The sequence below is a fragment of the Microplitis demolitor genome, chromosome 5 (assembly GCF_026212275.2).
Source record: "Microplitis demolitor isolate Queensland-Clemson2020A chromosome 5, iyMicDemo2.1a, whole genome shotgun sequence".
Classification (NCBI taxonomy): domain Eukaryota; kingdom Metazoa; phylum Arthropoda; class Insecta; order Hymenoptera; family Braconidae; genus Microplitis; species Microplitis demolitor.
Genome location: NC_068549.1, coordinates 8,972,427 through 8,998,879, shown reverse-complemented (window position 1 = coordinate 8,998,879; position 26,453 = coordinate 8,972,427). Strand labels below are relative to the sequence as shown.

The 26,453-nt window shown below is 33.9% G+C and overlaps 1 protein-coding gene across 4 annotated transcripts in view; it reads left to right on the top strand.

The window, feature by feature from the left end:
• Positions 1–9,271, top strand: part of LOC103577388 (coiled-coil domain-containing protein AGAP005037) — a 104,344-nt gene extending 95,073 nt beyond the window's left edge. For 2 of the 4 annotated variants that reach the window (XM_053739133.1, XM_053739134.1), the window contains exon 18: positions 7,483–9,271. In XM_053739133.1, the coding sequence (XP_053595108.1) occupies positions 7,483–8,580 (1,098 nt within the window). In that variant the 3' untranslated portion in view covers positions 8,581–9,271. Of the gene's footprint in view, positions 1–6,054; positions 6,241–7,482 lie in introns of those variants that run through there. The other 2 variants (XM_053739135.1, XM_053739136.1) reach the window with 2 other exon arrangements.
• The last annotated feature ends 17,182 nt before the right edge of the window (positions 9,272–26,453 follow it).

Genomic DNA, 26,453 nt, shown 5'->3' with positions numbered 1-26,453 from the left:
GAAAACTGTCTTAATTAGTCAGATTATTAATAAACTAGTGTAAGTATATTTCATAAATAGCAGATATATTGTAAACTCTCGAATTTTCAAAGGCGTAATAATTGGGCAAGCTCAACAATTCTGATAAATACACGTACACATTTACAGTTTGAATAAATTTAGCAATTGTCAAGTGAGAAAATTTGTTTAAAACAAGACGAATATAATAACATCATTCGAACAAAAAGAAATAAAAACACACATATATATATATATATGTGTGTTTATGTGTGTGTGTATGCACTCTTTTTGTATTTTATCAGTCAATAACTATTTATTATTGAATTCACATTATTCTGCAAAATATTCAGAATAGTTTGGCAACAAGATTGATCAAATTCGATCCATATAAGATTTTGAAGAATTTTTATTCTAAATTTTCACAACTCAAATAAGCGTTAACTTATCCGAAAATTTGTCGCCGTAAATTGATATTTCATTAATTTAAAAATACATCCATAACATTTTTAAAAGATTGATATGATACATCAAGCCTTAAAACTAAATTGTATTTGGCAGAATAAAATGATAGTATTATATAATTGCTATTTATGTTTCCGTGCTTGTTTTTAAATGTGTTATTTGATATACGTTTTTCAATTATAAATAGCTCTGAAAATTTATTTAATCAGCACACTGCAGTATTAATGCAATTCATTATTTAAGAAACTAAAAAAATGTATCTATTTTGTACCCTGGTTAAAAATACTGATTGAAAAGAATTGAGAAGCGGTCACTCTATGCAAACTGTATACCTATATATACAAATAAACGAATTGAAATTATTGAAAAGAATTCGAATTTCATCGTTTTTAATTCTTTTCAATCAATATTTGTAAACAGGGTAGACTCCAAGTTTTTTTCCAAAATAAAAAAACATTGTACATCTTAAAAAACTACTCATATTTTTTATAATTGTTCCCAAACTAGTTTTGGTTTTATACAAAAGCACTTAATAATTTATTAAAGAAGATAGTTATAAAAATAAGTAACCACATCTTCACAAATCATAAAGAAAGATCAAGAATTCGAAAGAAATGAACTTTTGGGGTTACACATGCAGACAAAAAAATTGATATCGGCCGTAACTGCTCAGTTATAGGTCTTTTTGTGTGGAATTTAGTCTAGAGCACGATACCGTACTAAGCAGTTAACTGTGCTAGAGCCTTAGGAGCCTTCACAAATGATGAACAAAAGTCTAGAACTCTAAAAAAAGTTGGGTCCTCCAACTCAATTACAAAACGCACGCTCGCTTAAATAAGCTTTCCCATTCTGAAAACATGGAAAAAAAATTTTTTTAAATTTGAAATTTTATAACTCGTTAACGGATCAATAAATTAAAACAACTATTACATATTTTTGTAGAGTATCAAATGTTCTACAAAAAAGGTCTCAAAATTTTTCGATAAATCTATTCGTTCAAAAGACACTTTTTTAAGAAAATTTTAGATTTTTTCTCAAATAATTAATTTGTAAAACCTGTAACTTTTTAACTGTGAGATAAACAAATTATTAAATGACTTATATTGATTGCAAAACAAATAATGTACAAGAAAGGCCCTAGGTTAGCTATGACAATTGGTTATAAGGCTTTGTTGGAAAAATAATAAAAAATGAAAAATTTACCATGAATTATACACTGAATAAAAAATGTGGTTATAGTAATCATCTGAAGTATTACTAATTTATATATAAGCCGGTTTTTTCTTTTTGTGGCTTTTAACCATCAAATTCATTTATTTTCCGCGTATATCGGAAGAATCAGTCGAAATTTTGCAAAAAATGGAAAAAAAATTTTTTTTTTTTTCCTGGGGCACGAAGACCCCTCCCCAAAAAATTATTAACAAAATTTTTTTTTTCATTTCCCATTAAGTTATGAGCTCTGTAATGTTTTTATCATATTTTAGGCCAATATGTGATAGTGGGGTAAAATGGACCACTTGAAAAGAAAAATTGTAACGAAAAAATTATTTTCTTTCTCATTTTGCGTCAAGTTATGACCTTCATAATGTTTTTATGACGTTTTAGGCCAATATGTGATGTGTGAGGTAAAATGGACCATTCAAAAAAAAAAATTGTCACGAAAAAATTAACTTGACGGATAATCAAAAAAAATAATAATTTTTTCGTTACACTTTTTTTTTCGAGTGTTTCATTTTGCCCCACATATCACATATTGGCCTAAAATATAATAAAAACATTATAGAGGTCATAACTGGACGGAAAATAAAAAAAAAAAATTTTTACCTAATTTTTGAAGGGGGCCTTTGTGCCCTAGGCTCCCCTAGTTGTCATAACAAAATGTATCGTTAACTTGGCAATACTAGATTGCTGCATCGACTATCTTCAATTTTAAATAAAAGTATTGTCAATTTAACAGTATTGCTGTTTTAACGATTCCTATAGATTGCTATCATAGCAATACAAATAGTTAATATAGCAATTCAAATTGTTAATATAGCAATCCGGATTGTAAATATACCAATACGTATTGTTAATATAGTAATATGGATTGCCGTAGTAACCATCTATATAGATAGTTGATTTAACAAAACATTGTATGGGTAAAATAGCAATCTAGCCTTTACGCAAATAAAGTATTGCTATATTAACAATCTACGATTTTCCAAACTTTAGATGGTTACTATAACCTAACAGTATTGCTATTACAGCAATATTTTTTCAGTGTAGTTTAAGCTTAAATAACTTTTTAACGGTTTGATCTATCAAAAAATTGTAAGAGACCTTTTTTGTAGAGCATTCGATACTTTATTAATAGATGTTTATGCCATAAAGCCACAAAGTGGCGATTCACCGACAATCTCGATGTTGCGATATGATCCTAAAGTTTGTGGCGCAAATTTACGAAAATGAGTGTAAATTTGATGTCCAAGACGATGCCGAGGACAGTTATTACACTCGTTTTTGTAAAATAGCGTCACAATCATAAGACGAATATCGTAATATCAAGATTGTCTGAATTGCCACTGAGCAGCCGAATAACATACAATATTATTTGTCATTATTGTTCAGAAAATTCAATTTGAGAGATGCGCAGCCTTAATAAATTACAACGGAGAGAAAATTAGCACTACCGCTCAATCATAAATAAATTGAAAAACTATTCAAAATCTTCGGTTGGTTAGCTAGAATGTGATTCTTTTCTCTACAGTCTCTTTCATTTTCGTCCGGTTGTAGAGGAAAAATACAGTCATGGGACATTTTGCGGCCTCGACCGCAAAATAGAAGGGGTAAAGTAGGGTCTCCGGAAATCAGCACATTTGTGAACACTACCCACACGGGGAGAAATGCCAAGTAAATATGCCTCTGCAGCATAGTAGAGGTTTCATTACTCTATAGTTTGTGTCACGCCACTCTTATACACTGTAAAAAATCACCGGGGTAAGTCCAAGCGGTGTAGGTGTTAAAATTGGCGGTGTTAAATTTCACCACCGAAAGCGGTGTTAAAATAACGCTACCGCCGGTGTAGATATTCTTTACCGGTGTTAAAATATTTGACCTTGTGAATATTTTTACTTACTTGATCACTATACTTGTTAATAAATTATATTTTTTATTAATTGTCATAAAGAACTGACATTTTTTGTGTTTTATAATCTTTAAAGTTAATACTTCAAGCGGATGCAGTTTACACTGGTATTACTCCGCTTTTACATTGATTATCCCGCTTTTAGACTGGTTTAACACCGGTATTTTAACACCGCCGAATTTCGCCTCTTATACCGGTGTTATTTCATTTTAACACCGGGCGGAGTTAAAATGAGACCATTTTTAACACCGTTCTTTATACAGTGTGTGACTGCTTATACAAACTATAGAATGATGTAATAACCATTACTATGCTGCATAGGCATAATTACTTGACATTACTCTCCGCGCAGTGTTCGAAAATTGAACTATCTGGGCAAGTATGACAAAAAATATTTGTCAAATTTTTACATGATTTTCAAATGAGAAAACTTATTTAAGCGAGCGCGCGTTTTGAAATTGAGTTAGAAGGTTTAACCCCTGATTAAAAGAAATGATTCGAAATGATTTGCAATGTTAAATGACCATAAGAAGGGTGATTCAAAAGTATTTAAAGTATTCAAAAGCATTAAAAAGTAATAAAATTTTTTTTTCTAATCGTTTCAAATCATTTTTTTAAAAGAGTTGGTACCCAAATTAAAATAAATTTTTTGTAAAAATGTTTTCATCGGATTACTTTTATCACATTTCGTGGATTGATTTTAAAATCTAATTAGCTCTAAAACTCAGAATCCCGCTTCGAATGCCGCATTAACTATCAAAATCGGATAATTTATTCAAGAGATATCGTTGACGAAAAATTTATAAAACAATAACTACCCTATTTTCCCTGAAAACCTTCTTTCTCCAGCATTCAAAAAGCCAGGGCACACCAGGAATTTTATGGTGCTCCGAAGATGCCCATCTTTAATGGATAAAATTATATTTCAAAACTATGTAAATTATATACCACTAACTTTCTTAGACTATTGTTTATGAAAGTTGAGTGTAATATTAAAAAAAAATAAAAATTGTACTTAATTGTCATGCTGAAATTACAGTCAGAATAGTTACCTGAGACCTTTAAATGTTTATTTCCAAAGCTAACACGATTTTTAAAAATAGGGTGAACGAAAACCTTTTCTATTTTTCGAGAATTTTTAAGTTTATTATTGTGAAGTTTAAAGTTGCAGTAATATAAAAGTTTTGAGAAAAATAAAATTTCTAAATGACTTATTTTGTTATTTTTTTTTCTTGATTCAAGTTGGCAAAATCTATTGTTTTCAAAATTAGGTATACGGCTACCAGAGTCAAAATATTAAACTTACATTTAAATTACGTTTACTTATAAAGCTTAGATTGAACTTGCGGGTGTGGTGAATCCCTACCCAGAATTTCTCTATATTCTCTTTATTTCTATTATAAAACCTCACAAAGTTTTCCTCTATACGAATTAACTCTGCAGATAAATTTTTACATCGCAACAACTTTACAGAAGATTATTTTCACATCGTTCCATCTCTACATGAGAACATCTCTCATATTAAAAATCTCTACAGCGATCATTGTTACATAGCGTTAAGGTTAAACAGTAGAATTTTTGTTTTAACGTATTATTAATAAAGTAGGTTAATTATATAATAGAGCCAATGAATGAAAGTGAAATTAAATTATTTAAATATTACAAAACTGATGATTCACCCCAACACAAATTTAGAAAACTTGTATTAACTTTTCGTATCAATTTCAATAACTTTTTTTCTGTACTTGAACTTGATTTCCACTTTGGCTTATGTACAGCAACAGGTGCTCTGTCTTCACTTATTTTAAATCATTTTTTAACAGCACCACGGTTGTTTTATCCGACAATTAATATTTTATGAAAAATAAAAATATAAAGACAATAAAGAATATTAATTAAATAATAATTGATACAGAAATTTAACACAAGACAACCAGTTTAAAAGCAGCAACCGCTAGATTTTCTAAATTTTTGGTGGAGTGAATCATGACTTTTGTGATACTCAAATAATTTAATTTCACTTTCATTCATTCTTTCTTTTATATAATTAACCTATTTTATTAATAAAATGTCAAAACAAAAACTCTACTGTTTGAACTTAACGCTATGTAACAATGATCGCTGTAGAGATTTTTAATATGAGAGATGGTCTCATGTAGAGATGAAACGATGTGAAAATAATCTTCTGTAGAGTTTTTGCGATGTAAAAATTTATCCGTTGAGTCGGTTCGTGTAGGGAAAAACTTTGTGAGATTTTATAATGTAGAGAAATTCTCTGTGGGAATGCACCATACCCGAACTTACATGAGCTTAATAAACTTAAATAACTTAATGTAAGTTTATTAAGCCCGTGTAAGCTTAATGTAAGCTCTTTAAGTTAACGTAAGTTAAATGCAAGTTCAATACTTTAACTCGGGTAACTGTTCTAGGATAATTTTTTACAGTTATTAATGAATGATTTTCAGATTGCGAGTGCTAGAAAGTCAAGTTTAACAATTGAAGGGCTTGGAGACTCCAATTCGATCAAAAGCATCTGTGACCTTCTGCTCATTTTATTTATTTTTTTATCGCAAAAAAATTGTATAAAGTATTTGATTTTATTTTTCTGTCATTTAATTAAATTAGATTAGATTATTCGCAATTTCAATCCAATTTCTGTTCACAGCACTCTTAATGATCGAAAAACTTGATTAAATCTAATGTTAAAACATACATTGCAGATTTTCAATACGATAATTTCATTTAAAAAAAAAAAAAAAACAATAAAGAATTTATGATCTATTCATAATTTTTTTTCGTAACTACAATTAGTTTTTTTCAACTAAACTTATTTCCATACTTATTTCATATATTAAAATTTTTATATCGTTTTAAGCACCTGCATGCCTATAATTAGGCATCCCTTATTAAAAGAAACGATTTGAAATGGTTAGAAAAACAAAATTTTAAATACTCTTTAATGCTTTTGAATACTTTTGAATCACTCTTCTTATGGGCATTTTACACTGCAAATCGTTTCGAATCGTTTCTTTTAATCAGGGATTATCCTAAAAGTTTTTCTTTTTGAAAATTTCGCAATCCGCAATATCAACGGCGGAGATAGCTCTTGTTTATTTTTTTTAACAGTAATTTAATATCCTAATGTTAGCATCTTTTCTTAATTCCATTCGTTTATCCATGGTGACTTTGATGTTGCAGTGCTACAATAATAATGATGATTATCTTTACCTAACAGATTTTTTTAATGATTACGGTTGAGAAATAAGCTAATTATATTGAATCCATCAGTTTTATTTATAAATAAAGTGGCTATTCTGAATGTGTAATTTAGTAGATTTTCCACCATTTTTAAGTTCTAAAAAGTAAATATCTCTTATTCGTAATAAATATTTAAACTTAATTCATAAAGATTTCACATTCACAAAAATGGATTAGCAGTTTTTTATCATAAAATCTACTTATAAATGATTAAACTTTAAACAAGAATTTGAAAGAGAAAAAGAAAATAATTATTATTTATGTTTTTATGTGCTTATTAATTAAGGAAATATTTTTAAATATTTTAACTTGATTCGATTGTTATAAATTCTTTTAATGGGGTAATATGTCTGTTACTCTGAATTGAACGTGAAACCCACAATATAATAGTCTTAAAATTTTTTGCATGATAAAATTTAGTAAAAGTATTTTTTAAGCTCTGATTAGAAACTGCAATTACGAATAACTTGATTACTTAATTTTTGATAACAGTCATTAACTGAGTCATTAAAATTATGTAAAATCATTTCATTTAAATTGCTTTTATTTGTTATCGTTCGTAGTTTCTAATCAAAAAAGTAAGATTGCTTTTATTCCATATGATGTACTCATTCTATAATTTTTATGTAAAACAGACAACTGCCCCTCTATCATCGGAACAGAAGATGGATTCGTCGGGCATCATCAGGGGAACGTCCCATTCTAAGTTTTCCATCCTCAACCAGCAGCGTTCGGAGAACACACTCGACGCTCTGTTAGATGAGCTGCAAACTTATTCAAGACCATCATCACAATTGAGTCAAGTTTCAAGTGTGGGTCAACAAATTGAATACCTGCCGAATTCTCAGATTTCCAATTGTTCACCAGTTATTAAGCTTAATCACATAATGGATATTAACAGAAAAAAAAGTGTAGATTCTCTGAGTTGTTTAACAATAATGACGCCAAACTCTACCAGTACACTTCGAAGACTTCACTCTTATCCATCTGGTTCTGACACTGACATTTCCCCTCCTTCGACAAAAATTGATAGACTTGAGACTATAAACTCACTTCAAAAACCACCAATACCAGAAAGAAATGTCGAATTATTACAACTAGCTACTCTGAAACGAACCCCCCCACCACCACCTCCTAGAACTAGCTCAAAATCGCCATTAACGAGTCCTACGAGTCCTCAATTACCCCCGAGAAATTCCACAACTTCCTTATGCAGAATTCGTCATGCTAACAAAATAACCGAACTTTCCACAGATATCACATCTCATCATCTACTTCAAGAACCAACACTTCACATAATTCAAGTTAATAATGGACACTCTGCATCTGATTCTAGCTCGTGTGAAAGTATTAACTCACAAGATGGTTCACAAAATAAGAAAGATCGTCAGGATCAACTTGAACTGCGTCATAAAGAGCTTTTACAAAAACAAAAAACTCTTCAAGAACAATATGCTCGATTACAACAGCTTCAAAGAAATACTGCTGGTTTGACAGCAACACCTGTAGACCAACCCGATCTTTTAAAAAAAACTGGGTCTGAAAGTAATATTCTAGCGAAAATGGGCCTTGGAATGAGCGCTACCAATTCTGGATCGTTAACTAGCCTTGCATCTAAGGGTTATACGGAAGCGTTATCATCGTCAAGAATTGAATCACTAAATTCAAATGCAACATCTGCTATAGAGGATCATATGTCAAACAGTAAGATTTATGAGACGGATATCCTGTGACCAATGATCAAAATCTCTAGACAAATTGATAACCTAAATTTCTATTTATTAATATATTTTGAAATTAGTTAAAATTGCATCTAATAAATGACTGTCAAAATTTGAATTAATTACAAATATCATCCTATGATAAGAGTTAATGAAATAGTATTCATTAACATGCGAGGATCCGATTACATATTAATGTAAAATATTTTTCTGATTAATATTTAATTTTATCAACAAATAAAATGTTCAATTTGAGTTTTTTTTATACTGCTTTCAATTGCTGTAGAACAATTCGTTTTATTAATAATGAAACACTCTGAATATTTATGTGATTAAATTACATGAAAATTTCGGGTTTCTATCATCAAAAATGGCAATTATTTATTATGTTTTTGTAAATCCTAATAATGTAGTTTCAAATTGTTTAAAATTATCACTAATAAGCAAAAAAAAAACGTTACTATATACAAACACATTTAACACTCAATAATCAAGTTATCTTGAATATAATGTCATTCTACAATTCAAATAATTCCAAAGGTGTACATGCTACGTAATTAAATAGCACTTTTTCTATTATAAATTTCAATATGATACGATATGTATGCAATGATCAAGCACAATATTAATATTCATCAAATCTTCAGTATTCCATAACTCAAAATGTGACAAAATGTAAGTTTGAAATAAAGAAAGTAATTCAATAAAAGTAATGGAAATTATTTGATTTTTATAACTCTAAGACCGAATTAATTTTTTCAACACCATTGATCGAAACAAAACTTAAAACAAACGGTATCAGTATCTTTATAAATATCAACTGCCTATTGAAATTTAAAAGAACTTCCCCGGAAAAAATGATCAGATCTGATCAGATATGAAAAATGACCGGGTCTGACCAGACTTGGCCAGGCATGTTCAGATCTAATCAGGTATGTTCATGTCTGTTCATGCCCATCCGGGTAAAAAAATTATAGGAAAAAATGGCCCTATATAATTATATATAATTATGTATAGCTATATACAATTATATATAATTATTTCTATAAAAAATAAAAAAAAATAAAAAATTTAGGCTTGTGCAGGATTTAAACCGTGGACCTTACGCTCGAAAGTTTCACCCGCTACCCGCTGACCTAAGAGATTGACTTGCAAAGATAGTTTCGTATGAACTTCAAGTAATAAAAATCTTATACGTGATAGATTATTAGTCAACAAAATTTTATATCTTATACATCCCGATAAAAAAAGTTTTTGTCTAATTATATATGATTATATGTGTTCATATATGATTATATATGTTCATATATGATTATATATGTTCATATATGATTATATATAATCATATATGAAGTTATATATAATCATGCATGTTAATATATGAGGTCATATATAATTATACTTGGCTGTCAACTCCATTTATAACCATATATAAGTCTATATATTATAACAGGGCTATGCTGTTACTCTGGTCGTCCTTAAATTACCTTTTTAAGGGCGCCACTGGAAGTGATAACGGCCTCCCAGAACCGGATCTTAGATCATCAGGGTCGGTGTAATTTTATTTAATTGTAAGAGAAGGATGAGGAAGGATAACTTATAAATAATTTACTATTTCAATCCACCAATTAAACCTTTTTATTTTCTCATGACCTAATTGACCTTTAAAATTTTTAACTTCACTTATAACCTTTTTATAAACCTTATTTTATACCTTTTTAAACCTTATAACTTCTTATATAAACCTTATAACATTAAACCTTATAAACCTTAGAACCTTATGACCTTATAACATTAAACCTTATGACATTAATTGACCTTAACATAAAACCTTATAACCTTTATAACTTCATTAAACCTTATAACCTTTTATTTATTTACCCGCAATAATTTTATTAAAATCAGCCAACTACCTATGGCGTTTCCACACACTCACACATACAACAGTTAAAAATCGCTTAACCTTCGCGATACTTAATTACTAATATTTCACTAAACAGCCAACTACCTTTGGCATTACCACACACTCACACGCTCTCTGATTAAGACGTTGCCAACTACCTTTGGACTTATAATTAAAATCGGTTACCTCCCGAATTATTTCTTAACTAATTACACATTCAAAAATTTATTTCCTACACTCATACTGCACTCGAGTCCCCTGGACTTTTCTTCACGCACTTCTTAAATTAATTTTCCGCAATTAATAATTTAATTAATTTAGAGAATTATATAATTATTAACTAATTTATTAATTGATTTTTCTTTCCTAATTTATTGAGTACTATTTCCTTCTCATTTACTTATCACTTATTTTATCTCCTTAATAACACGACCTTGATTTATTAATTTAATACCACGTTACTTCAGGTACTTTTATCACCGCGATAATTATTCTTATATTAATTCTGCCTTCTTTTTAATTAATTATAATTTCTTTAATTGCTTAATTTCCTAATTAATTTTATAACGTCTTCGACCACGGACTTCTCTTATTTTCCCGAGACAATTTTAATTGATTTTCTTAATTTATTATTTTATTAAATTTTATGTATAAGTAATTACTAATGGACTAGCGTCTATGACTAGATTCGACTGTTCCGGTGCGCGCGTCACTCGACCCACCTGGAAACTTCTAGAAGAATTCCGGCTACCTGCCTGGAAATATTTTATACACGCAATGGCTCCGGCTACCTGCCTGGAGTTAATTAATTACTAAATCTTATAATTATCCGAATTTAATTTATTAATTTACTTTTGCAATTAATTTAATTCGCGAGGATTTTCTTTAGGCGCGACGATATTAACGTATGCCAAGTATTTAATAAAATTTTCCGGCTTCCCGCCTGGAATAAATTTTATAAATACCTCAACAATTAATTCTCCAGCTCTCTCGTCGTCGTCTCTGTCCGGGTTCTGTCTAGTTAATTGTCCTTGTTCTCGTTGGTCTCACTGGGTTCCGTCTCTCTTTCTCTCTTTACTCTCCTCTCTTTCCTTCTCTTTACTCTCCTTTAACCTGTTTAATTAATTTAACAGCGTCTGTTATGGCGTCGGTTGTCTTGTCACCTTGTCTCCACCTCTCTATTCGGACGTCCCGATGGTTAATGCCCGATTCTCGTTCCGGTCCCCGTTTTTAATTGCTCGCTCACTCTTGACTATAGTTGTCCTTTTTCCACTCCTACTTAACTCTAGGTGGGGTCGACGGTCGAGCAAGTGAAATTTCCATTTCCGGACGACTAGTCGCTACCTACCCGGAATACCCGAAGTGGTAATGTCACATGACCGACAGTGCGCATAATAGATTTTATTTTAAACTTAATTGAACGCGGTAAATACAAATTTACCCCGTTACACCCCCCCCTGCCAGACTGTCGCCCGGGTTGGAAATTGCAGATGCTCGTCGTCCAAGGATATAGGAACAGCAAGTTAAAACGAATGATCGGTACACGAAAATAGCAAAATTTGATGAATTTATTTTAGATAAGGACACGATAATTATAATTCCATATTATCATCTGGATCATTTATAACTAGGTCATCATCGGAGTTGACCTCTAACTCTAGAACTTCTTCACGGTCATCAAATGCCGGAATCTCTTCTTCGCACCCTGAGTCATCGGAGATGAAGCCTCTTCCGTAATGCAGGCGGTCTAAATCATCTGGTACCACCCAGTCCATTTGGGCCATATGTGGACCATTTGGACCCTTATTCTTTTTATTCTTCTTCTTCTTCTTTTCCTCAGATCCAGTCGCTTGAGCCGCAGAACCACCAACCTGGACAACGGGCCTGGTTTGGACTCGCCGTCCGGTTAAGTCCTGAGCTGCTGCTGGATTAGGCCGGCTGGTTGATGTTGTCGCTGACGATGTTGATGGGGCAGCTGGCATTATTGGGAGAGCTCTCGCCTCCTCTTGCCACGGCGTTATGGCAGACCCGACAGATGGTCCTGCGACGGATGATGGGTCGACTGATGTAGAGGCTGGATTTTCCTGGGGTCGTGGAGTTGTTAGCTCGGCGGCTGGAGAGGGGGTACCTTGACTACCACCCTCGGCCTCGGGTTGACGGGACGACAATAACAACCCAGGAATATCCACCTTATCTCTTCTCCAAGCGGCCACCTGCCAGGTTGGCTCAACTCTAAGTGAGAGCTTCTTCAGGCCCTCTCGTACAATCTTCTCTTCTGGCAGTTTTAAAATTTCTTTCAACTTCGCCTTAAGCTGCTCCCGGCGCTTGACGTTTTTCAGGCGGCGTTTCTCATCCTGACTGGCAACGGCTGGTGCTTGCGTAGCCACACTACGGGTTGGTCCTGAAGACGATGTCTTAACCTCACTCACCGCTGCTGTTTGTCGTATAGTCGCAGCACCTTGATGAGTGGGGTTACCAGCGCTTGTAGCCTCAACGGTGCGAATAGCACTACTTCCTGATGGTCTCACGGCCTCAGCGACTCCCGCGACCTCCATGGGGCGGTTGGGGACAGTTGGTCGGTCTCTCGACACCACTGGATGTCCGAGTTGAGATCGATATTAATTTTTATGAGGAATTTTGTCAGCTAAACAACTACTACGACGCGGTATTTTTAAGTCAGGTATATAATGCGTACCGAGAGATTTTCCGGAATCATTTTTAAGTTCTACTACAAGCGGACTTATGATTTTACTAATTGTAACTGGCCCGAGATATTTCATGCCTAAGCTCGCGCTATATTTTTGATTTTTACTACTTAATTTACGATTCGGATAGAAAACCTTATCGCCTAATTTTACTTCCGGTATTTTAAGTTCTGAATTTTTATTATAACTAGATTGTCTCTCATTTTCAGCCCTCATGATACTCTCGACCTTATGTCTAAGTTCGTCTAATCGTTGGACGCGTTGTTTCCATTCTTCGTTCTCAGGGAGAAAATCCTCCATCTCCAGTTCTGTCAGTTTATCGGACAACCTGGGTTCCTGTCCGTGTACCAGGAAATATGGAGACAGTTTTAATGATGTATGGTATGAGCTGTTGTAGGCTAGTTGAAATTCACCTAGATGGTCATCCCATCTGGTCTGGTCTTTGTTGATGTAAGCTCTGATCATCGGTTTTAATGTGCGATTTATCCTTTTCACTGGATTGGCTTGTGGATGTGCGACGATCAACGGTGTAAATTTTACTCCAACAGATTTCAGATAATCTTGTACAGTCTCATTAACAAACTCCCTGCCATTGTCTGTTACCAGGAACAGCGGGTAAGATCTCAAAGAAAATGTACGTTTGAAAGCTTCCAAGACAGCAGCTCCAGTGTGTCGACGTAACGGATAGAGTTCAATGAACCTAGTATATAAATCTTGTATGACTAGAATATATTGATGACCTTTTCTGGATCGAGTAAAAGGTCCAGTTACGTCTGCTGCCACGATAGCCCAAGGTCTTATGGGTTGTCTGGTTTGAAACGGAGCTTTTGATGACGATTGCTTGTATTTGACTTGCTTACAGATTTCACAAGCTTCCACGTAACTTTCGACGTCTTGATACATACCAGGCCAATAAAATTGGACTTTTATTCGCTCATACATTTTTTCCCTCCCTAGATGTGCAGCATCTGGGTCTTCATGATGTTTTTGGAGTACTTGTTGAACTTCAGGATCTCGTAAAACTGTCTTCCATGCGTTATCATCTCCAACGATAGATTTCAACGGGTCTGGACGATAATATTCAAGTCTGTCTTCAACAATGCGCCAATCCGGATACCTTCCTGGATTGCGACGCACATTGTTGAATTTTACTGCATACCAATTTGACACTTGTAAATGCAGGCAACTATCCGAACCCAGTTGTTCTTTGATTCCCAGCCAATCTTCCGGAACAAAATCTTCATAAATACGAGACAATGCATCGGGACCTTCATTTTCTGTTCCTTTACGGTGTTCAATAGTGACTTGGTGTGACAATAGCTCCATGGCCCAACGAGCTAATCTGCCATTCGGATCTCTTAATGAATGCAGCCATCTTAACGCAGCATGGTCTGTGACGACAGTGAACGGGGTACCTTCAAGATAACAGCGAAGCTTGCGAACCGCCCATACGACAGCCAGGCACTCTTTTTCGGTGGTAGTATACCGAGTCTCGGCACCCTTGAGTTGACGACTGAGACATATGATCAGAAATTCTTTTTGAGTTTCTGGATCTCGTTGAACTAAAATTGCTCCCAGTCCTGTATCACAGGCATCGGTATATAAATAATACGGGAGTCCAGCCTTGGGTACTGATAACGGATGAGCGTCGATAAGAGCTCGTTTTAAACGCTGGAACGATTCTTCTTCCAGATCTCCCCACTTCCACTCGGTGTTGACTCCAGTCAATTTATTTAAAGGACCCTGAGCCTTTGCTACATTTTGAAGATGTCGATGATACCAATTGACTAGTCCTAAGAAGCTGCGTAGTTGCTTTCTGGTTGTTGGCCGTGGATAATTAATTATTGGTGCTATTTTCTCTGGATCCGTATGCAAACCATCTTTATTTACAACAAATCCAAGGAATTTAACTTCAGGTCGACAAAATTTACTTTTCTCGGGATTTATGAGTAACCCAGCATCTCTAAAAACTTCAAACACCAAACTTAAGATTCTTTTGTGTTCCTCTAATGTTTCACTGATGACTATCCAGTCATCTAAATATGCAAAGACTTGTTCGGCCCATTTCGTCGGTAATTCTCGATCAACTAGAATTTTATGGAATCTTTCTTTCAATTCATCCATAGCTTTTTGAAAAGTACTTGGAGCACCTACTAGTCCATACGGCATCCGTAACCACTCGAATTGCCCTCGTCCTTCCACAGAAAAAGCGGTGAGAGGAATCGACGCAACTGCCATGCGGATTTGATGGAAAGCTTCTTTTAAATCCATAGTACTTATATAAACTGCACCGTGTAATGCGCTCAATATGCGTAACATATTAGGTAACGGGTGAGCTGGTGGTATTGTCACTCGATTAATAGGCCGATAGTCTACACAAAATCTCCAGGTGTTGTTGGGTTTAGCTACCATGACCGGTGAACACGACCAAACACTGTAACTTGGTCTTATAAATTTCTTCTCAAGTAACTCGTCGATTTGCCGATTTAATTCCTCGTTGATCACAGGACTGCGTCTATATGGTTTAATCCTGACTGGTCTAGCATCAGGTTTCAAGACAATTTCGTGCTCGATGATGTTAGTTAATCCTTGATTCGGCATCGCTTCAATTTTTTCCATTTCAGTTTTGATAAAATTTTTGAAATTTGATTCTTCATCAGCTGTCATTGATAAGCACCTCGACGAATTTTCTTTACATGATATAAGTTCAAATTGATGTATTTCAGGATGACCACTGAACTGCCAAGTTTTCTCTTTGCTGTTTATAATGACTCCAAATTGTAATGCAAAGTTCATTCCTAGGACCACAGAATGTCCAAGATCTTCAAGTACACTTAAGTATTGTTCACCAGCGACCGATCCTATCTGTATAATAAACGGGGCACCGCCAAGGCTTTTACACAGAGTATAATTGGCCAGTAAAACACCTCGCTTTTGTGTATCATCAGGTCTTAATTCACCTGACGCGTACTCCTTGATGTCTTCGTATACTTTTGCATTGATGTAGGATCTCTCACTGCCAGTGTCCAGGATACCATTGAGTTTTATACCAAAAATCCAAAATGATACTGGTATTCTTGCTGTATATTCTGGTGGCTTCGGACCTGAACCAGGGATAAAAATTTTTCTTTCCGCTAGACGGTATTTTTGAGCAGCTGACAATGATTTATTTTGAAGAATTCCAGGAATGAAAGCTTCTCGAGATGTAGACGTTGTAAATGTATCCGCTACCTGCGAGTCTGGGGACTGGTTAAAAGAACTACCTAGTTCCAGAGGACGCGGTAACGATACATTGAAGTCGAGATCAACTGGTTCCAATCCAGGTTGAAATTCATCTTCCCATTGGGTTTCAGGTTCATCATCATCTGGTTCTTCTATAGATGTAATTGAATTCAGATTAATATTCTCGTCTGCTTGATTGAGATCTTCAACGATGCAATTTGGATCTTCTAAAAATTGAATTAATTGATTAATAATTTCTGTAGAATTACTTGACAGGTCTGCTTGAGTTAATGAAATTATATCCTCTACGTATATCGTGTTCACGGACATGGTAGACAATTGTAAGTCACTACCTGGAATGGAGTATCGCGGCGAACCTACCTGCGATATATCATTCCGGTCATCAGGTTGAGCTACACTACCTGGTTGAGAATAGTGCGGTGAAACTACCTGCACAACCTCTTGCCGGTTAATTTTATTATCTTGTTTTGGTTTATTTAACCCCTTAGTTACTCCAAAATTATCCTGAGCCGACGGGGAATTCGGTCCAGGTATTAATCGTTTTTTCGATTGTCTTCAGGTACATTATTGTTCTCCTGACGTACTTGAGGTGGATTGTCAGGTGAGGTTGAAGCATTTGGTCTATTATCATTACTATAAACCGCTAAGTTACAATTATTGCGGGTATGACCAACTTCAAAACAAATATTACAGACATCCTGTCTGGGGTTTTGACATACCTCGAAAACGTGACCTGGAACTCCACAGTTGAAACACGGTCTGTTGTATCTTGGAGCGACTACTGGATTCTGATTAAAGCCGGATAACCTTCCTGGCTCCTGAATCAGACGAGGTCTAACTTGTTGTTGCTGTCTGTTGTTGTATTGGTAATTTTGAGGTCGGTAATAATTAGTATTATTCCTCATTTGCACTCCATATCTGTTGTTATAAGTTGCTGGTGGTGGTGCAACCATCAGATTACATCTGGACGGTTCCAATTCATCTTCTTCATAAACTGCTTCATCAGACGAAGATTGTATCAAATTAAATCTGGTTTTATCTTGAAATTTTACAGTTTTATTCACGACAGCAGTCGGTTGTTGAGCCTCCTCTATGCACCTTGTAGCTTCATGTAACGCATTTAATAGGTCTTCATACGTATAGACTGATCTAGCGAATACCAGAGTACGTAACTCATCAGATGATTACGGATAGAGGCGACTTGTTCCGATACTGGTGGGGGTATCTGCATTGACTGATACTTCTGCTGGATTTTTAATACAAACTCAGTCACGTTATCCCCAGGTTTCATCCGCATCTTACTGATTTCCATAATAATCTGATGGTCTGTAGCTGAGCTGCGGAAAGCTTTTCTAAATTCCGTCTTAAATTGGATGTAATTTTCCCAGCGCAGATAGTTTGCGTCAAACCACCGTGCTGCAGCTCCTTGAAGTATATAACTCATCGCCTTGAGCAAATCCCACTCGGACCAACCTTCACGGTGTGCTCTGGCTTCAGCAGCATACAAGAAATCATTTACAGTCATGTTCTCCTGAGGAAAATGTAAATTTCCCATTTTCAGACTCTGCAAAATATCCTTCCATCGTCTGTCGTCGAAATTCCTGCCTTGGTTTTGTTGGAAGACTGGATTCTGAGCGGGTCTTCCCGGTATGTCGTGGAGATGACCGTCTACCTGGGGTTGACTCCCTACTCGACCTCCCTGGTCGTTATTTGGCACTGGAATCTGGCCTTGTTGTCCCATTTGAAGTTGACGTAATTGTTCTTGCAGATAATTGATACGATCTGCCACTGATGGATCACGATGATTATTTTGCTGAGCTTGTGGCTGATGTTGGTGTTGTTGGGGACCCAAGCTCTGAGGTCTATGAGCAGCTGGGCACTCCCCCCTCGCCAAACGTTGACCCATCGGGGAAATGTTTGCACCACTAAGCTGGAACTCAGCTGCTCTCCAATCCACTGGTGAATTTGATCGCCATGAATTATCACGTGAATTTAGTCTGTTGTTAATTTCCCGTTGTTGGTCTATGAGCTCTCTCATCATTTGGGACAGTTGATTAATCGTCACAGCATTTTCTTCATTTATATTACGTTGATTATTTGACATTCGACGTATTTGCTGTGTGCTGTTGTCCATACGATTAAATATACGTCTCATATCTGATGGAATATTGTCCTGAAGATGATTGAGACTTCCAGCAAAATCCATTTGATTATCAACTACTCTCTCCTGCCTATGGAGATCACCCACCTGCGTTCTGGGTGGAAAATTCCATCCATCTGCGGTTCCGATCGTCCCGTGATTTCCTAGCAGTGTGTTTGTAATATTGGATATGGCGGTGGTGGATCCAATGTCAGTGAATTTGTAACCGTACTAGTTGTAGTTGTAACTGTCGGCGTTGTTCTGGTACAAGTAGTGACTGTTGTGACTGTTGTTAATCTTACTGATGCACCAGGATTTGATGTAATTGTCGAGCGGTTAATTCCCCTACCTGCTGACAACCTGCGTCCTCCAGCCATTTCTGAATCTTCTTCTTGGTTGAACATAATCACCATTTATAATTTCACTTGTATAATGTTTTATTTAATATTAATTTATCACAAACAAATTACTGGCGGATTTATTTTAAGTTTTATTCTTGACAGAAACTTAATCGTTTATTTACGGTTTTATTACCAAGTAATTTTAATCTTTCCGTTTTCGAGTTTGAGGATTATTCTAAAAATAGAATCGTGACACATCCGGTAATATTTTAAGTCGATAATTATTTTACTTATAAATTTTACATGCGATTTTGTTTTAATTATTTATACTGAAAATTATAAGTAAATTTTATGACTAAATTATTTTATAGAATAATTATCGAAATCGGTTTACTAATTATTTCATGTATTATTTTAATTATTATTACTTTTAATTATTAAAATTATTTATCACAGTTATTTCAGTCTTAATATTTTCTGTACTTTGTAAATTTTATTTCAATATTTTTCTACCTAATTTTTCCAATACTTTTTCTATTCAAATTATTTATCACAAAATCAAAGTTTTCAAATTTTAACTTAAACTCAATTTTTCTCTTTCCAAAATTTCCATGAATTTTATCCGATGCCACGCCACACTATTTTTAATTTTCTTTTTTCACGCCGCGCTACTATGAATTTATTTTTTTCACGACTTTAATTTATAAATTAACTCCTCAACCTCTCTTACAATTAATTACGGGGTTTTTCAAAAAGTTGGGCGCCAAATATAACAGGGCTATGCTGTTACTCTGGTCGTCCTTAAATTACCTTTTTAAGGGCGCCACTGGAAGTGATAACGGCCTCCCAGAACCGGATCTTAGATCATCAGGGTCGGTGTAATTTTATTTAATTGTAAGAGAAGGATGAGGAAGGATAACTTATAAATAATTTACTATTTCAATCCACCAATTAAACCTTTTTATTTTCTCATGACCTAATTGACCTTTAAAATTTTTAACTTCACTTATAACCTTTTTATAAACCTTATTTTATACCTTTTTAAACCTTATAACTTCTTATATAAACCTTATAACATTAAACCTTATAAACCTTAGAACCTTATGACCTTATAACATTAAACCTTATGACATTAATTGACCTTAACATAAAACCTTATAACCTTTATAACTTCATTAAACCTTATAACCTTTTATTTATTTACCCGCAATAATTTTATTAAAATCAGCCAACTACCTATGGCGTTTCCACACACTCACACATACAACAGTTAAAAATCGCTTAACCTTCGCGATACTTAATTACTAATATTTCACTAAACAGCCAACTACCTTTGGCATTACCACACACTCACACGCTCTCTGATTAAGACGTTGCCAACTACCTTTGGACTTATAATTAAAATCGGTTACCTCCCGAATTATTTCTTAACTAATTACACATTCAAAAATTTATTTCCTACACTCATACTGCACTCGAGTCCCCTGGACTTTTCTTCACGCACTTCTTAAATTAATTTTCCGCAATTAATAATTTAATTAATTTAGAGAATTATATAATTATTAACTAATTTATTAATTGATTTTTCTTTCCTAATTTATTGAGTACTATTTCCTTCTCATTTACTTATCACTTATTTTATCTCCTTAATAACACGACCTTGATTTATTAATTTAATACCACGTTACTTCAGGTACTTTTATCACCGCGATAATTATTCTTATATTAATTCTGCCTTCTTTTTAATTAATTATAATTTCTTTAATTGCTTAATTTCCTAATTAATTTTATAACGTCTTCGACCACGGACTTCTCTTATTTTCCCGAGACAATTTTAATTGATTTTCTTAATTTATTATTTTATTAAATTTTATGTATAAGTAATTACTAATGGACTAGCGTCTATGACTAGATTCGACTGTTCCGGTGCGCGCGTCACTCGACCCACCTGGAAACTTCTAGAAGAATTCCGGCTACCTGCCTGGAAATATTTTATACACGCAATGGCTCCGGCTACCTGCCTGGAGTTAATTAATTACTAAATCTTATAATTATCCGAATTTAATTTATTAATTTACTTTTGCAATTAATTTAATTCGCGAGGATTTTCTTTAGGCGCGACGATATTAACGTATGCCAAGTATTTAATAAAATTTTCCGGCTTCCCGCCTGGAATAAATTTTATAAATACCTCAACAATTAATTCTCCAGCTCTCTCGTCGTCGTCTCTGTCCGGGTTCTGTCTAGTTAATTGTCCTTGTTCTCGTTGGTCTCACTGGGTTCCGTCTCTCTTTCTCTCTTTACTCTCCTCTCTTTCCTTCTCTTTACTCTCCTTTAACCTGTTTAATTAATTTAACAGCGTCTGTTATGGCGTCGGTTGTCTTGTCACCTTGTCTCCACCTCTCTATTCGGACGTCCCGATGGTTAATGCCCGATTCTCGTTCCGGTCCCCGTTTTTAATTGCTCGCTCACTCTTGACTATAGTTGTCCTTTTTCCACTCCTACTTAACTCTAGGTGGGGTCGACGGTCGAGCAAGTGAAATTTCCATTTCCGGACGACTAGTCGCTACCTACCCGGAATACCCGAAGTGGTAATGTCACATGACCGACAGTGCGCATAATAGATTTTATTTTAAACTTAATTGAACGCGGTAAATACAAATTTACCCCGTTACAATATGGTCAGATCTGAGCCTATATGAGTCTATATATGATCAGATCTGATAATATATAGGTCAAAATTCACTTCTTCGAAAGTTATTCAGGTTATTTAAGTCGTTTTTACTCGACTTCAACCTTGAATAACTGTTGAAGGAGTGAATTTCGCAAAAAATGTTAAGAGACCTTTTTGGTAGAGCATTAAATTTCCTGCAAAAATATGTATCTTGACTAGGAAAAATTTTAATATTTCTAGCAGTTACAAAAATCCAAAATAAAATACAAAGAATTTGAAAAACAAATCAATGTTTAAGGCACGGTAACAAAGAAACGGTCAATTTACTAAGAGAGATTTTTGGAGGAAATTCAATTTCCTTCAAGAATATGCATTGCTTAAATTTTTCAGATAGATGATTCACGAGTATTGGGTAAAAAATGAAATTTCTGTCAAAAAACGAATAGTCATAATGATACACCTCTTAATATCAATATTATGGACTCAAACTTGCACAATAATTTTTTTTGGTCATCAGGGATGATATTTTCACAGTATCGATAGAAAAAAAAATAGTCGATTTTTTTGGCCCAGTCTATTATGGACCTATATATTATCAGATCTGATCATATGTAGACTTATATATGGTTATGAATGGAGTTGACAGCCAAGTATGATCATGTCTAATTATATATAGACTCATATATAATCAGATCTGATCAGATCTAATTATATGTAGACTTATATATAATCAGATCTGATCATATATAGACTCATATATGGGCTTATAATAGCCAGGTATGATCAGATCTAATTATATACGACCCCATATATAATCATGCATGATTATATATAACCATATATGATTATATATAATCATATATGATTATATGTATGAACATATATAATCATATATAATTAAACAAAAACTTTTTTCATCGGGATAATATGACAATTTTTAAATATCAATGTTATTAAATCGCTGTTATATACTGCCATCAGAGTAGAGAAAGATTCTAAAAAGGTGACAGTCACTTGCTTCTATAGAATATGCGTATGTAAAGGTCTCGTGATTGAAAGTGGATAAAATACTAATGAAAATTGTAAGGGTAGGTCTGAGCTTCAATTTGAGACCAAAGAAAACGCCTGATTTTGATTAGTTCAAAAGTTATTCGGTTTGTAGTGATAGATTACTGGATCTGTACACATGTATTACAACTTAGTCATCTGTAGACCGATATCTTGGAAACTAGAGATCAGAAGTAAATAAAGTATCAGTGAATAATGTAGCGGAAGGACTAAGCTGCAAAATTAAAACTCAGAAAAAGCTGGATGTTAATTAATTCAAAAGTTATTCAATTTCTTAGTAGAAAAATCATAGATCTATACACAGGCATGACCGATTAGTCATTCGGAGATCGATTTCTCGAAAAGGAGTAACCCAAAGAAGACGCTTGATTTTGATCAGTTCAAAAGCTATTTAGTTTATAGTAGAAAATTACTCGATCTGTACACTGTAAAAAAATAAGTACTGGCGTCAAACTCCTTAATTGGTTGATAAGTTTCCTCTTCAGTGAAATCGACTTCGTTTAAACCAATGAAAAATAGTTTGCCTCAAGAGAATCATTTTTTTGAATTAAAATCTCTACTCGATGATGAAGAAATGCTTATAAGCGATTATGTTAAAATTTTTTAGGTTTGACCGTAATTAAAATAATATTTTATTGAATAGTAAAGTATATCTTAATTAAAATTTGAATGGACTTCATTTTAAACTAAAAACGCGTTAAAGCAAACTCAAATTTTAAGAAATTGAACTATAACTAGAAAAGTTTGGTTTGACGACTTTACATATTTCAATTAAACAAAAGTGTTTCCTATAATACATAACGTGTCGTGTCAACTGACGAGTTCTTGGGAAGAGAATCTGATGAGTTTGTAGAAATAATTTCAGATACTCACATTGAAACTAAAAAATGTTCAACAAGAATTCAAATGTATTTGTTACAAAATATCGAACCATATTTAAATGACAGTCTTCATAGTATTGATTCGGTAAAAAAATTTATTTGTAAAAAAAGTCCCATATTTATCGCGTTTAGGTCAAAGTATAAGCGATTGATTGTATATGTTCATTCAATATGGAAACAAAGTATTAGAAACACAATCAAACTGATAGTCGCTAACTGGCTCCGTAACGTAGTGGTAAAGCGCCTGTCTCTCGCGCTTAGTGTGTTAGTGAGCTGGGTTCGAATTCTCTGTTGGGCTAGTTGCGATTATCTAATTTTTAACGAAAAACTGAGCATGTTAAGATTATTTATTAAAGTATAATAAATATTTATTTATTTATTTATTTATTTATTTATTTAATGCCAATCGGCAATATATAATAACAATTTACATACGATATAAAAGAAGAGTAACAGGTGAAATAACACTTTAAGCGATGGATTGTAATATAGATATACAAAAATAATGAAAAAAAAAAGATAATGAGGACAAAAAGATTGCACGTGGAGGGGTTCGTGGTTAGTCGTTGTATTACCGAACCAGCTTTTTGACAGGCGTTCGAAAGGATGGGTAAGGACGACCTAAGAAGTTCACATCCGAGTAGATAGCATTGATCAAATTAGATATTCTGTTGATAGGCCCAAAACAGATGTAGTTTTTGGAGGAATTTGTAGTATTTGGCAGCCGGCTATGTCGTAGGCCTGTTTTGGGGCAGATAAATTCAAAACGTTCAAGTATTTCAGGAGAGTCAATGTATCCGTTGATTACCTTGTAGAAGAACGAGATATCGTTAACTAGCCTTAAATTCGCTAAATAATTGATATGAAGGTACTCATATATTGCGTCGGTATCCAAGTCAGTCTGTCCGTCGTAAAAAGTAGGATAGGAACTTTCAGAATCTATGTTGGATTCTTTCAAGCCTAGCAACCAGAGTTTCGGTATGGGGTGCCCAGATGACCAAGTTATACTCCATAATAGGTCTCACCAATGAGGAGTAAAGATTAAGCAATGTAGTAACGTTTCTAAACTCTTTACCTTTCAAAGGCAAAAGATATTTGCGGCAGGATGGGCTTTTCAAGTAGTTTTACTATGGATAACTGTACACATATCGGTCTGTAATTAGTGGCATCCAACCCAGGACCAGACTTGTGAATAGGACTAATGTGCGAAAGCTTCCAAGTCACTGGGAATTGACCAGTCTGAAGAGACACTTACTGAAAATGTGTGTTATAGGTTCGCAAAGACCAATCACGCAGTTTTTAAGGAAGATGTTAGGAATACTATCTGGGCCTACATTCTTTTTTACGTTGAGTTGGAGTTATTGCCTGTAGACATCGTCGTATTGGACATCAAAGTCAAACAAGTTGGTATCGTACTCCTTTTTGTTTACGTCTTCAGTAGTGCGGAGCATACTGGGTTGAACTTTATGGTATAAACTGCTGAAGAAAGAGGCGAATAGATTAGTTACCTCCGAACCATCAGCTTCCTGATTGTCCCATGTAATAGTTGGAGGGATATTACTGCTACATCACTTTTTGTTCTTCACAAAGTTCCAGAAGGTTTTCGTATTAGATATCACTGAGTTTTCAATTTTAGAGACGTAGTTATTGTAGCAAGTGACGTTTAGTTTCTTGCATTCGGATCTGTAACTGCGAAAGATATTATACGAGTTTCGAGTTTTGAATATAGTATAATCATCGATATAATATAATTATCCCGATACTTAATACAAAAAAAAAAAAAAAAAACACCAAAAATATATATCTTTGAATAAATTATTAATGAAATAATTAAAGAAACTATTCACTTGATTTAAATTACTGTTTCTTTTGGATCAATACAATACAGCAACTTGAAATAATTCGATTTTTTATTAAAAGAAAAATTTCGGTGAACAAAAAAAAAGTTTCTTTCAACATTTAAATTCATTTGCTTCAATAAAATTATAGTTTAGCTAAAAACGGATACCTTCAATCACATCTTACAACTTACTTTGAGTGAAATTTCAAATGAATTAATGTAAGTAATTGGAAAAAATAACCCTGGAAAAAATAGATCCAGAAAATCAATTTTTCAATTGACTATCAATTTCAGGTGGAACTACATACCTGCCTTACTATTTGATCGTATCATGTCTTTCAATGGTTCTCAATTTCCCAGTTAATTTTTCTCGTGAAAAAAGGACACCTCAAGGAGGTCCAGGGACAAGGCTCCGGTGAGGGTCGCAGGGCGAAGCCTCCCAGATAAAAATAAGAAGTTTCATTATTTTGCGAACGTAACAACAGACGAGAAAAATTTTTTTTCTAGCAATTTTTTTCAATTCCGGAAGAATGTTTATGTTTCATTCAATCAACTTGGAAACCGCATATTTATCACCTACCATTATCTAACTTCTACTATATTAAAAATTTATTATTATTATGTTATAATAAAAATCCGGGTTCTACTCCTGGCTTGTTTTTGATCTCAGAAATTCTTTTCAAGATGATCTTTGCTTTCAATGAGTAAACAAATACTGTCTTAAATAAATTGTCTAATTACAAAAAAAACAAAATCACCATTCTATTGAAATATTATTTTCTTTGGATCTGAGTATCAAAGATGATAGAATAGAAATCATTGCTGAATAAAAAATATTCGATATTTGTATCCGTGTGTTTTTCCCGGTCTATTTTCGGCAATTGACCGACCACCTTGCACGTTTGGCTATATTCCAACGTACCGAGTACTTGAGCCAAACGAATCTGGTTTGATGTCAGTGATTCGTTTTTACAGTGTACACATATATGACTAATTAGTTATCTGTAGAAATCGAAATATTGAGAACTAATAATCAAAAGTGAATAAAATAATAGTGAAACTTGTATCGGAAGGTCTTAGCTTCAATTTG